At 33.8% G+C, this 12,581-nt stretch overlaps 4 protein-coding genes across 4 annotated transcripts; 2 read left to right on the forward strand and 2 right to left on the reverse strand.

Moving 5' to 3' along the window:
* Nucleotides 1-718: 718 nt before the first annotated feature.
* LOC105958832 (GDSL esterase/lipase EXL3) lies at nucleotides 719-3,214 on the forward strand. Its single transcript, XM_088812877.1, has 5 exons — nucleotides 719-1,069; nucleotides 1,834-1,964; nucleotides 2,060-2,293; nucleotides 2,376-2,631; nucleotides 2,717-3,214. Exons 1-5 carry the CDS (start codon nucleotides 790-792, stop codon nucleotides 2,905-2,907), a joined length of 1,092 nt encoding a protein of 363 aa, XP_088669003.1. The 5' UTR covers nucleotides 719-789; the 3' UTR covers nucleotides 2,908-3,214.
* A 112-nt stretch (nucleotides 3,215-3,326) lies between these two features.
* Nucleotides 3,327-5,901, reverse strand: LOC105959595 (3-oxo-5-alpha-steroid 4-dehydrogenase (DUF1295)). The gene is made up of 3 exons (XM_012983738.2): nucleotides 4,446-5,901; nucleotides 4,071-4,334; nucleotides 3,327-3,987 (listed from the first exon to the last, which is right to left on the reverse strand). The coding sequence occupies exons 1-3, from the start codon at nucleotides 4,698-4,700 to the stop codon at nucleotides 3,511-3,513; spliced, it is 996 nt and encodes a 331-aa protein (XP_012839192.1). The 5' UTR covers nucleotides 4,701-5,901; the 3' UTR covers nucleotides 3,327-3,510.
* A 2,190-nt stretch (nucleotides 5,902-8,091) lies between these two features.
* On the forward strand, nucleotides 8,092-10,610 carry LOC105959596 (protein MID1-COMPLEMENTING ACTIVITY 1). Its single transcript, XM_012983739.2, has 6 exons — nucleotides 8,092-8,903; nucleotides 9,344-9,797; nucleotides 9,893-9,964; nucleotides 10,047-10,153; nucleotides 10,239-10,323; nucleotides 10,418-10,610. Exons 1-6 carry the CDS (start codon nucleotides 8,496-8,498, stop codon nucleotides 10,468-10,470), a joined length of 1,179 nt encoding a protein of 392 aa, XP_012839193.2. The 5' UTR covers nucleotides 8,092-8,495; the 3' UTR covers nucleotides 10,471-10,610.
* A 112-nt stretch (nucleotides 10,611-10,722) lies between these two features.
* Nucleotides 10,723-12,521, reverse strand: LOC105959597 (tyrosine sulfotransferase-like protein). Its single transcript, XM_012983740.2, has 2 exons — nucleotides 12,210-12,521; nucleotides 10,723-11,368 (listed from the first exon to the last, which is right to left on the reverse strand). The coding sequence occupies exon 2, from the start codon at nucleotides 11,358-11,360 to the stop codon at nucleotides 10,959-10,961; it is 402 nt and encodes a 133-aa protein (XP_012839194.2). The 5' UTR covers nucleotides 11,361-11,368; nucleotides 12,210-12,521; the 3' UTR covers nucleotides 10,723-10,958.
* Between the last annotated feature and the right edge of the window lie 60 nt (nucleotides 12,522-12,581).

Consider the following 12,581-nt stretch of genomic DNA (forward strand, 5'->3'; position numbering starts at 1 on the left):
TAATCAATACACTGATCCTATGAGTGTGGTAGTTTACCAAACTGTTTTTTTTCTTTTAGTAAATCAATAATCTGCGTCTACATATACAAAATTGCTTTACTTAATTTAATTAATTATCTTAAATAAAAAAAACATCAATTAACTAGTTGACATTTCTGCAAAATTGAAATCATTCTTCTGAACCAACCTTACCAACAAGATCTAGAAAGAGGGATTAAGTTGAGAATGTATATTCAATTAATTTGTCTCACTTTAGCCTCTTAATTACTACTTCTCTTCATAAATTTAGATTAAATTAAAAAAAAAAATACTTCTTAAAACTACTAATAATATTCAATTTCTCGAAGAAAAAAAAATAGTGAAACACAATGATCAATTCTATCATTTGATTTGGAGATCATATCACGAAGACGACCCAATAATATCCGACGTGTGTCGAGAAATTAATATATATGAAATGAGTTAATTATATACCAATTTAAGAAAAAACAACTTTATTTATATTTCTCGAGGAATCCATGACTTCCAAATAACCTTTTTTTTTTTGGGTATGCATGGCTAGTCTGATGGCAATTGTCACTAATCTGTATTAAATAACGCACCTACCTTCCTTAACCAGTGATTAGCATGCCAACACACACTTATACATACATAATCTACATATATACAAACCACATAACCAAATTAAATACTCACTACAAATTCAATTATATATATAGACATAAATCTCAGTCTGAAAAAATCAAGAACCCTTAAACTCCCTCCTCTCTTGGCTTTTTCGTAATAAGTATGAAGAAGATCTTTTGTTGTGCGAAAAATTCGATGGTGTTTTGGCATTTGTGTGTTTTTGTTTTGTTGTGCATAGGTTGTTGTAATGGACTAGTGAATCTGCCTCCAAACACGACGGTTCCGGCAATTTTCGCGTTCGGGGATTCGATAGTCGATCAGGGTAATAACAATGGAATCAGCACCCTCGTTAGGTGTAACTTTCCACCTTACGGCAAAGATTTCCGAGATGGAATCCCCACCGGGAGGTTCGGCAATGGCAAGACGCCTCCGGATTTGATTGGTATGATAAATACATATATCTATATATACACACACACACACACTACACTAGTATATATATGTGTATTTGTGTGTAATTAATTGTTTAGTTCAACGTTAATTATGTTCTTAAAATCTTTCTTGTTCAGAAATTTCGAACATGTGTATATCAGAAGTTCTTGTGCTTTTCTATCTGTGTGTGTGTCTGTATGTACACATACTATATATAATATATATAATATATGGATTTATGAAGCTGACTTTTGAAATTTATGATGGTGAGAAACTTTTATTAGTTGCTACGTTGTCATTGACTTTTGCAGCATAAATCCAGTTGTTTTTGTCATATATATATTCTTCTTATTCTTCTTCTCTCTCTCTCTCTCTCTCTCTCTCTCTCTCTCTCTCTCTATATATATATATATATATATATATATATATATATATATATATATATATATATATATATATATATATATATATATATATATATGAGATTTGAGTATTAGTAGCTGATGGAAGTTTGTTTTGTCAATTTATTTCTTCATTAAGCATATACAACTTTTTTTATTAAACAATAATAAAAGGTTTAATAGGAGTGTCATTAAACCTTAATCAGCACATTTAATGGCAAAACCGGGCCCGTCTTCATTCGGGCCCATAACTTGAAAATTCTATCGATTATTTTTATAAAAAAAATAATCGAAAAGATTTCGAAAAAATATGATATTCCAACTGTTTGATATTATTCACAAGTTAGTATTGAAAATTGCATTAATATTGCAGCTGAAGAATTAGGAATAAAAGAGTTAATACCAGCCTATCTTGACCCAAACTTGAAGCCTCAAGATCTTCTAACAGGTGTCAGCTTTGCTTCAGGGGGGTCTGGATTTGACCCCCAAACACCTCAATTAGCGGTATATACATACATATTTATATTCACACAATTTTTAATTTTTAATTTTTTTTAATATTCATAAATACAAAGTAATAATATTTGTTGTTTCTACAGTCAGTGACACCATTATCTACTCAACTGGAGCAATTCAAAGAGTACATTGTGAAGCTCAAAGTTGCAGTTGGGGAAGAAAGTACAAACAAAATACTGAGCAACAGCTTACATTTAGTTGTAGCAGGCAGTGATGATCTGGCAAACACTTACTTCACTATCGGATTTCGCCGATCGCAGTACGATATTTCTTCTTACGCCGATCTTCTCGTTTCCTCTGCTTCCACTTTCATACAGGTAAGAAAGAAAAAAACAATCAATTTCTCAACCAAATAAAAAAGATACTAAACTGTAGAAATATGATTTGTTGTATACGTAGGAACTGTACAAGCTTGGACCAAGAAGAATCGGAGTTTTTGGAATCCCACCGATCGGGTGCTTGCCAGCTCAGCGAAGCCTAGCAGGTGGCTCGGGGAGAATGTGTGTAGAAGAGTACAACAAAGCTGCAATATTAGTTAATTCTAAGCTCTCACCTACACTCGATTCTCTCACCGCAACGTTGCCTCAATCAAAAATCGTTTACATTGATATTTACAACCCTCTTCTTAATCTCATCCAATACCCTCAAAATTACGGTCAGCCCTACCTCTTCATACATACATATAGATATAGACATAATGCATGTAATAATAAAGATTCAATTTTTAATTTTTTTTACAGGGTTTGAAGTTAGTGACAGAGGTTGCTGTGGGACAGGAAATGTAGAAGTGGTGATACTGTGTAATAGATATAGTGGAACATGTGGAGATGATTCTAAGTACGTATTTTGGGACAGTTATCATCCAACTGAGAAAGCATACAAGGTTCTTGTCGATCAAGTCCTTCTAAAATATCTCGACAAATTCGTGTGACGGCTCATTCAACGTAACTGGCCGACTTCTTCCCGACAATTTATCTTGTCTCGAGACGGGAACTACTGTTTACGAGTGTCTTATTTTTATGTGTTTTTTCATACAATCAAAACATAAGTAGTGCTTGCATTTATATTCATCTTATATTGAGATGGAAATGCAACACACTTTGGTTCATATATATATATATATATATATATATATATATATATATATATATATATATATATACATAATCTCGTTTCACTTGATTTCAATCTCAATTTCGCAGACAGTGCCAATTTTATAAATTCTTGAATTCGAAAAATGTTGGACACTCAGAGTCGATAATTTGATCCTAACGAAATTACATAAACAGCTTCAGCTTCACAAAAAAAAAAAAAAAGAAAAAAAATTACTCTGCTGAATTTGGACAACAATTTCACCCCGAACAATGTAGAACGAAATCTTTATACAACAAAAAAGTTTAATTGCAAACATTTGATTGACACAATTATTCAATCCATTTCCAAAACAACAAACAAAACACTTCAACAGCTAAACGAAAATGCGAGTAAATATGAACACATATCCATAGAGGATCAGAAGCAACCTTAAATGAGATCAAGTCTCCTTCTCTTTCCCGGTTAAGGATGTCTTAAACCAAGGTATCCAGACCGATGTTCGTTTCCGGTAGTTCTTGTACGCCTCAGCCCTGTACTGCTGCTTCAACATCCGTTCCTCGACAAGAATAGTCACGTAGGCCAAGCACAAGCTGTTGACCAATGCTCCGACGAAGCACCACCCACAGCCCAAGTTCCAAGCGAAGATCACCAAACCCCACCACCATAACTGCTCCCCGAAATAGTTCGGATGCCGCGAGTACTGCCATAGCCCTTCGTCGAGATTCGGCACTAAATCTTGGCCAAGCTTCTTCAGCCTTTCGTTTCGAGTGACGAAATTGTGAAGCTGTGTATCGGCAAAGTATGCAATGGTTACTCCGGTCAAGCACACTAGCGATGCCAATAAATCCCATATGTTTAATTGCTTATCTTTCGAGTGGACAACGTAGAGAGGCAAGCATATACCCATCAGAAAAACCTGTAGAAAGATTGTTTTATTATAGAGTTAAGTTCGTTCAGGCAATTCATCGAACAGGTAAACTACAGTGAAGTGATTTTTACCTGCTGAGCAAGGTAGACAGCGAAGAAGGAAATCCACCACCATTTTTGGCCGTACTGTTGGTGCATATCGCTGAATCGCCAGTCTTCTCGAGCACCCCACTGCCATTTTTCTCGACGGAAGTAGCTGTGAGTGAGCCTAATCGACCAAACCCACGTCAGAAGAATCACGAGCCTCGATCTCCAGGAATTGCATTGCGCTAGCGGGTGGGTTGAGAAGTAATGGATCAGCAACAATGGTATCATCGTCCAATACAAATCTATCATCTGAGAATAACACCACATTTTACAGTTGACAATTTTATAAGAAAAAAAATTGATAAGGAAGACCGACGAAAACAAGAAATGCGATAATGAGAGGTGCAGTAAATTACGAACCCAGTGGCTGGATTGGAGGACGCCGATAAGCCAGAAGAGAACGTTGACATTGAGGAAGAAGAGGGTGTTGGCTAAAAGAAGAGGGTGGTGATAGCACCAAGTCCAGAGAGGAGAGAGGGAACCTGCTTCTGCTGCGGCGGAGTAATGGCGGAGGAAGGAGAGATAGAAGAAAATGGAAGGAAGAGGAGCGAGAAGCGCCACCACTGCGTTCCGAAGGTTTTTGCCATGAGTGTTGTTGCTGCTCGACGAAGCCATACCGATGGTGACAGAGACTTAATTATCAGGCCTTGTTTTATAGCCGCTGTTTTGGATCTTGATTAATATTTTTTTAATTTATTATTTATTCTCTTTGGAGTATCAAAACATATTTACTTTTTTATTTTGATTTTTATTAATAAAACTAAATTATAATAAACGTTAAAATACAAATAAACATCACTTTAAGTTTTTAAATCTTTTCGAAAAAAATATATGGTGGTCTTAACTCCCACGTAGCTATAGAGATACTGTAATGTCAACAATCGATCAGTGTGTAAAGTCTATATTGTCCTAAAACGATAGGTTTCAGGGTTTCGAGAGAATTACCAGATCACCCTATTCATTTAGGGGTGACGAAGATCGTACCATTGAGCCGTTTCTTTTTCTTTTTCTCGGAGGTCTGGAGAAAGTTGAAATCAATAGGAATTTCTTAATCCTCCATTTCCGAAAGATAGAGCGTGGAATTATTTTTCCTTTCCGTATGGATCATGAGATTGTTTGGTATAAACAACTCACTTCTTGGTCTTCGACCCCCTCAGTCACTACGAACTCCCCGTCATCAAACCACAAGATTAAATTACTTACCTTTGTGGGTTTTAATGATGCACACTTGAGTGTATAATAGTTGTTAGGGGGAAAAAGGCTAGTAATGTAAATATTAATTAATCATATACCCATATATCATATATGTATATGTATGTGTGATATAATAAAATGCAACACTAGATCAGAACAAAAATTCAAATTGCAACACTTACATTTGGATTATAATAATTTGCAATTGTATTATACAATACAATTGCACATAATTATTAGAATAAGATCACTCGAAAATAAAATGGGATTCTTCAAGTTTGATAAATGATGATGAACTTGCCGGCGCCGTCGAGGTGTGCAAATAATAATAATATTTTCCGGTGAAAGGTAAACGAAGAGTTAAAGCGGCGGGGGACCACTGAATTAATTAGTGGTGTGCTTAGTGGGTTAATGATGATAGTTAGTAGTAATAAATGATGAGCTCCACCCCTCTCTATAGCTGGAAAGTTGATAATTAAAAAGAAATCTTCTCACCGTATCTCTTTTTCCGTCCCTACTAAATATCTTTCTCCGCCGGCGAATATTTCCACCGCCGTCTTCGGTGGCGCTAAAGTACTTACTGATATCATACTTTATTCAGGAATCGATTGACTTTTTCCCTAAATAAATAAACTGAAATGCTATTCATAGAATAACTTTTACCGGCTTGCAGTGCGATTTTATTTCATTTGTAATTTTCCAAGAAAAAAACCACATTTCTCTCAAACCCTTTTCCAACCGTGTTTCGTGCATGAGTATTTCGTATTCCCTAACACGAAATGGATAGAAGCATTTCGTGCAAAGAAGCACGAAATAGTGTTTTTTTACGATGTACGAAACCATAGTATTTTAGTTTTTTATGTATTTCGTGTAAATTTACACGAAATACAAGCATTAATTTCGTGTAAATTTACAGGAAATGCAAGCTTGCATTTCGTGTAAATTTACACGAAATGCAACGTGAAATCACTATTTTTTTTAATTACTCCATTTTTAACACTCAAATAAATACAAGAGGATAACAACAAACTTAAAATGAAATTCAAATACTAAATAAACTAAAATTCAAATGTAAATACAAATTAAAATAAACCTATATTTCGTAAACTACGTACCATACTTTAATATAATAACGATATACATAAATCCATAAGACATTGCATAGTATTCATAACAAAAAATATATATTGCAAAATCTACAACCAAACTACAAAAATTATATGGTTTACATGCTAAAATAAAAAAAAAAAATTAATAGTAGCTTTTTTATAGTCGAAATAAACGGAATTGAATTTTTCTTTTTTTTTTTATTAATTCTTTCTAGTTTTCTTTCATTATTGTAAATGTATTTATCAATAATTTTTTTTGTCGATTCAAGAAAGAATTCCGTATTTATTTTGGGAATATTAATAATATATATAAATATATTTGTGTATATTTTTTCAATAAAAAAATGAAAAAAGGTAATTTACAGGCTATTTGAGCATTTCGTGTAAATTAACGTGAAACAACTATTTTTTTTTTATTTTTTTTTATTATTTCATTTTTAACACTCAAATAAATACAAGAGAATAACAACAAACTTAAAATGAAATTCAAATACTAAGTAGACTGAAATTCAAATGTAAATACAAATCAAAATAAATATTTCGTAATGGAGTGTTTCATTTCGTGCAACAGAACACGAAATTCATAAAAATGTCGAAAATCGACAAAAAACACATTTTTTAATCTCAAAATCGAATTAGGTTTCATACTTCTTGATAATTATTGTGTTCTAAATGATAATATCGGACAAATTTGACGATTTGGTAAGTTTTAAAATTCGGAGGTTGAGAGGATTTCGAAAAATGTTAAAGGGTTTTTTGACAAATGAATTATTTCGCACTGTAACCGGAAAAAATTGCACTATGAATAGTAAGCCCCATAAATAAATAAATACATCGCCTATTAGAATTTTTATTCCCTTTTTATTTATTTATTATTTTTTATATTAGCGTTGATTTCGGTAATGAAAGCCCATTGGGCTTGGTCCGAAAAATCTGGGTTCAGTTGTTAACATGAAACAACAGATCCTAGCTTTGGGCCCTTGTGAAAAGATATGAAATGGATCATAAAATTGGGTACCCTCTTAAGTCTTAAGTTCGAACTATTTCAGAATTACAAACATACCCTTAAGTTTATCTTAATTTCGAAAGTGACCCCTGAAAGTTTGCAATATAAAAATGAAAGATGTAAGAGAAGCATCCAAGGTAGTCCTTAGTCATTACACACCACAATGAAAGGATATACACAATCGATACATACATGTGGTGGCTGGTGCCCATCCAACAAAAAGTTTTGGTTGAATATTTTTCATTTTGACCCCACTAATCCCACCCCCAAACTATTTATGTCCCACTTTCTCACACACGCCTCAAAAGTTGAGTCAAGCATGATATTATTTTTTATAGGAAAAAAATTAGTTTTTGTCCCTTTAGTTTGCACCAATTTCACATTTGGTCCCTCATGTTCACAAAAAACAAATTTAATCCCTTATGTTTAGAAAAATCAATATTTTAAAGCTAAAACTAACGGAATCAAGTGTGTGCCGATCATTGCTTTAACTAATGGAATAACGACAAATTGACGAAAATGACCAAAAGTGTTCAATTATTGGAACATGAGGGACCAAATATGAAATTAGTGTAAACTTGAGGGGGCGAAAACTGTAATTTCCCCATTACATATATATATATTTAAAAAAAAAAAAGAAATGTGTATATTTGAATTTTGCAACTCATTTATATGTGATGGTCAAAATTATTTTCATAAACTTCTGAATGAAATTCAAGAATATAATATAATCTTGAATTATGAATATGGAGTAATTAATTAATTAATTCTTGTATTTGAAACTATCATTTTTCACTTAATTAATTTTCTTTTTTGCATGCACATGAGAGTAGTAATTAATTCCTTTGTGGCCACATGAAAAAAACCCACCAAAATCCAAACAATAATTCTCTTACACATTGAAGAAAGTCACTTTCTCCCAAACCCAAATCTCCAGAAATCAATGCTTCTTTCCCTTTCACCAGCTCGGCTCTCATCTTCCTCCCCAAAAACAAAACAAAAAAGACAGTTGCCATTTTCCAACGGTTTCTCTCTCCAAATAACAAAGTTAAATATTTTCTCTCTCCAAACAAGAAATTAAACTCAAAAAAAAAAAAAAAAATGGGATCTTGGGAGCAGTTCGGAGAAATCGCTAATGTAGTACAACTAAGCGGTCTGAACGCAATATCATTAATAGGTTTGATAGTGAAGGCGGCGAGCACTGCAAGAATGCACAAGCAGAACTGCAGGCAATTCGCGCAGCACGTTAAAATGATTGGGAATTTGCTTGAGCAGCTCAAGATTTCTGAGTTGAAAAGATACCCTGAAACTCGGGAGCCATTGGAGCATCTCGAAGATGCTTTGAGAAGGGCTTATCTTCTTGTCAACAGCTGTCAAGAAAGAAGCTATCTTTATTTAATGGCTATGGGTTGGAATATTGTCTATCAGTTTAGAAGAGCTCAAGAAGAAATTGATCGCTATTTAAGGATTATTCCTCTTATTGCCCTTATTGATAATGCCAGGGTTAAGGTAATTTTACAGTTTATTAATTAAGACAATATTTTTTTTAAAAAAAATTTATAATTTTTTTTATAACTTTTTTAATTTTAAAAAAAAAAATTATTATTTTTTAAATTTTTTGTTTTAATTTTTTTTAAATTTTTTATAATTTTTATAGTTTTTTTATAATTTTTGTAACTTTTTTAATTTCACATATTAAAGTTATAAAAAAGTGAAAGGGGCCACTAATTAAGGTAGATTATTAGTGATTCTTGAGATGCCTAGTTTTTTTTTTATCATGTCTTGAATTGTAATTGTGTGGAATATTTATTAAGGCCGTGTTTGGTTGCTAAGATAAGATTAGTCGAAGTGAGAACAAATAATTTTAAGGGAAGTGTGTGCATTTTGCTACTACAAATGTCTACGATTATTAATCAATCGATGAATTAATTATATTAATTATTCATCAGGAGAGGGTTGAAGAGATTCAAAGGGATCAGCGCGAATACACATTGGACGAAGACGACAGGAAATTGCAAGTCGCCATTTCCGAGAGCGACACAACAATGTTGAAGAAGAGCATTTCTTGCACTTACCCGAATTTGCCTTTCGACAAAGCACTAGAGAAAGAACACGAAAAGCTCAAGAGAGAGCTTCAGAATTCACAGGCTAATATGGATGTTGGTCAGTGCCAAGTCATCGAACGTTTGATCGAAGTTACTGAAATTGCTGCTAATAATTCCGTTACGGAGAAAGATTCGCCCCAGAAAAGTAGTCCGCAAAGGGAACACTTTTCCAGTGAGAATAATACTAATAATAATATATGTAGAGAAACCACAATAAATACGGCATCAACAAAGGAAGCAATTTGGCAAGACGAGTGGCATTCGGATTTACTCGGCTGCTGTTCCGAGCCTTACTTGTGTGCGTTCCCTTTTTCAGACACCACCTTAATTTGATCGCATTATTTCGTTAGAGCATGGAATTTTTTATTTATTTTTTTAAATATGTAATGACAGGTTTAAAGACCTTCTTTTGTCCTTGTGACACAATTTCAAAGATAGCATCAGTGGCAACAGGAAAAGAAATAAGTGAGTATATATATATTCTTGATGCAAGTGCAATCATGAAAAGAAACTAATGTATAGTGTGTTGTTGGATATATTGTGACAGCTTCAGCAGAGACGTGTAACGAAATAATGGCGTACACACTGATACTCGGATGTTGTTGCTATACGTGTTGTATAAGAAAAAAGCTTCGGAGGAGACTTGACATCAAGGTACTCTTCAAACACTACAAAACTACATTTGTTGATTCTTGGAATATATATTCGAATATTCACGCACATTGCGATTATGTTGCAGGGCGGCATATTTGATGATTTCTTGTCACACTTTATGTGTTGTTGCTGTGCGCTCGTTCAAGAATGGAGGGAAGTGGAGATACGCGGTACTAATCCCTATTTTTTCGATTTATGATTACAGAGGATGTTTTAGCTAAATTAAAGTAAACTAATAATTTGCCATTAAATTCGTATCTACAGGTCAGCATAAGACGAGGATCAGCCCTCCACCATCTCAACGAATGGAGTCTTGAAGGGTGTTTTTGTAAGAATACTAGGTGGTTCTTCGCAACATAATGTTGATTGTGTATATTTATAGTTCAGTATTCACAATACTTATATTTTCAGACTGAGATATGCGTTTTTCGATATGATTTGTTGTATTGAAAAGCTTAGTTTTGAGAAAAACTTGGACGCAACTTTGATTTTGTCGCTCAAAAAGTCTCGCAATATCGAAATTTTCTTACATGAAAACCACAAAAATATTAGGGATTCCATCAGGCATTGGATAAGCTCATTGTACAGAGCCACAGATTTCTTATTGATCAATGTCTTATAAATCCGAAGTATTTTTCACATACCAATTCTAAAACAAGAAACGAAATCCAAGAAACCCCATGAATCTGAAGGCTCATTACATGAAAATGAAAACGAAAAATCCACTGGTGATAGTCAACGAAAGCAGAAATCCAATTCATTCAACACCATTTATATCGAAAAAAAGGGGGTTAAAAGTTGCAAACTACTCCTGCAGAGTTTTCTTAGCAGCATCTTCTTCAGCTTTCATCTTCTGCTCCCACTTTCTCTTCTTATAGTCGGCCAACATCTGTGGCATACCTTCCATGAGTTCTTTAGTACGTTCTCGTTTCTCAGCAGCTAATCGGTCAACCTTATGACCTTTCCTTTTGGTCTTCATCTCCTTCCTCGCTGGATCGTATTCCCAATCAGCTCCAGATAAAAGGACTTCCTTACGGAGTCGAGCTCTGTGACGTGCACTGATTGAAAGAGGCTTCCATGCTCCAAGCTCCCAGTAACCCCATACACCCTTTGCCAGCTCATCCTTGTACTTTGCTAACTTCTCTTGCCATGGATATTGGTATCCTCCCACTGCTTTTGCAACAGATTTTACTGCTTTTCCAGCCATAGCTGAGACTGTGTTTTGAAAGAATGTGTAAGTGGGTATTTGTATCTTGAAAAGTGTAGAAATGGAACGAGCAAAAGAGACGGTCTAAAACAGATGGAGTTTGGGAAAATGCTCAAAACCTTCAAACAATTTACTGTTTCCCTTTCGGACATTTCATCAAACAGCTTAACTACAGACCTTAGCTTACACACGGACATCTTCGATTACAATAATGATTTTTCTGGACCATGCAATACATAGGATTTTAGAGATGATGAATAAATGAAATAGACAGTCTAAAACAGAGAGATATCGGAAAATGCTCAACCACTTCAAACTATTTACTGTTTCTCTTTCAGACATTTCAACAAACAGCTTAACTACAGACCTTAGCTAGCAAACGGACATTTTCAGTTACAATAATGATTTTTCAGGAACCATGCAATAAGTAGGATTTAGAGACGAGGAATAAGATCAATAGACAGTCTAAAACAGATAGATGTGGGAAAACGCTCAACACCTTCAAACTATTTACTGTTTCCCTTGCAGACATTTCAACAAACACCTTAACTACAGACCATAGCACACGGAAATTTTAAACTACAATAATGATTTTTTAGGATCATGCTATACGGAGGATTCAGAGATAAGGAATAAGCAAATTGAAACCTACAGTCTGTTCCTTGTTCAGCAAAAAATTAAAAGTGAAGGAATATATGTATCTAAACAGCACCACTCTCTCATAATTGCGAAATTTCTATGACAACTCGGAGATCTTCGAAAAGATAAACACAAAAATGAACACCAAATTTAATTAGATTTATCGAGGGAAAACGAAAGATTAGCAGAAAAAAAAAAAAAAAAACTGACCTTTAAATAGCGAGTTTCTTGAAGAAGATTGAGATTTGAGCTGAGCAGCAGCGTTCTTGAATAGAATTGGAGAATAAAATTGCAATGCGGGGTAAACTTATTGCCACGTGTACCTAGGGTTCTATGTATTAGTGTTTTCTAATTTTCTATTTGAGTTTTTTTTTTTTTTTTTTGTATTTATTTTTTATATTAATGAAATGATCATAAAGAAATCTTACTTTGATTAAAAAAAATTAAAATTAAGTATGTGTAATTACAAAATTATAATATACAATCGGCTTAATTTCGTTACGGGTAATGTTAAAAGTATGTAAATGACATTTTGTCAGGGATTTGTGTAAATAGGTGTTACGATCCACCTATTTTAAAGTA

The sequence above is a fragment of the Erythranthe guttata genome, chromosome 14, assembly GCF_056151865.1.
Source record: "Erythranthe guttata isolate IM_541 chromosome 14, IM_541, whole genome shotgun sequence".
In the NCBI taxonomy this organism is placed as follows: Eukaryota; Viridiplantae; Streptophyta; class Magnoliopsida; order Lamiales; family Phrymaceae; genus Erythranthe; species Erythranthe guttata.

Excerpts from the sequence above, each read along its gene's own strand:
- LOC105959596 (XM_012983739.2), top strand. The coding sequence starts at position 8,496 with ATGGGATCTTGGGAGCAGTTCGGAGAAATCGCTAATGTAGTACAACTA. Across the intron at positions 8,904-9,343 it reads TTGATAATGCCAGGGTTAAG|GAGAGGGTTGAAGAGATTCA; the intron begins GTAATTTTACAG and ends ATTATTCATCAG. Across the intron at positions 9,798-9,892 it reads CTGTTCCGAGCCTTACTTGT|GTTTAAAGACCTTCTTTTGT; the intron begins GTGCGTTCCCTT and ends ATGTAATGACAG.
- LOC105959595 (XM_012983738.2), bottom strand. The coding sequence starts at position 4,700 with ATGGCTTCGTCGAGCAGCAACAACACTCATGGCAAAAACCTTCGGAAC. Across the intron at positions 4,335-4,445 it reads TCCTCCAATCCAGCCACTGG|ATGATAGATTTGTATTGGAC; the intron begins GTTCGTAATTTA and ends TGTTATTCTCAG. Across the intron at positions 3,988-4,070 it reads CTGTCTACCTTGCTCAGCAG|GTTTTTCTGATGGGTATATG; the intron begins GTAAAAATCACT and ends ATCTTTCTACAG.
- LOC105959597 (XM_012983740.2), bottom strand. The coding sequence starts at position 11,360 with ATGGCTGGAAAAGCAGTAAAATCTGTTGCAAAAGCAGTGGGAGGATAC.
- LOC105958832 (XM_088812877.1), top strand. The coding sequence starts at position 790 with ATGAAGAAGATCTTTTGTTGTGCGAAAAATTCGATGGTGTTTTGGCAT. Across the intron at positions 1,965-2,059 it reads CCCAAACACCTCAATTAGCG|TCAGTGACACCATTATCTAC; the intron begins GTATATACATAC and ends TTGTTTCTACAG. Across the intron at positions 2,632-2,716 it reads CCAATACCCTCAAAATTACG|GGTTTGAAGTTAGTGACAGA; the intron begins GTCAGCCCTACC and ends TTTTTTTTACAG.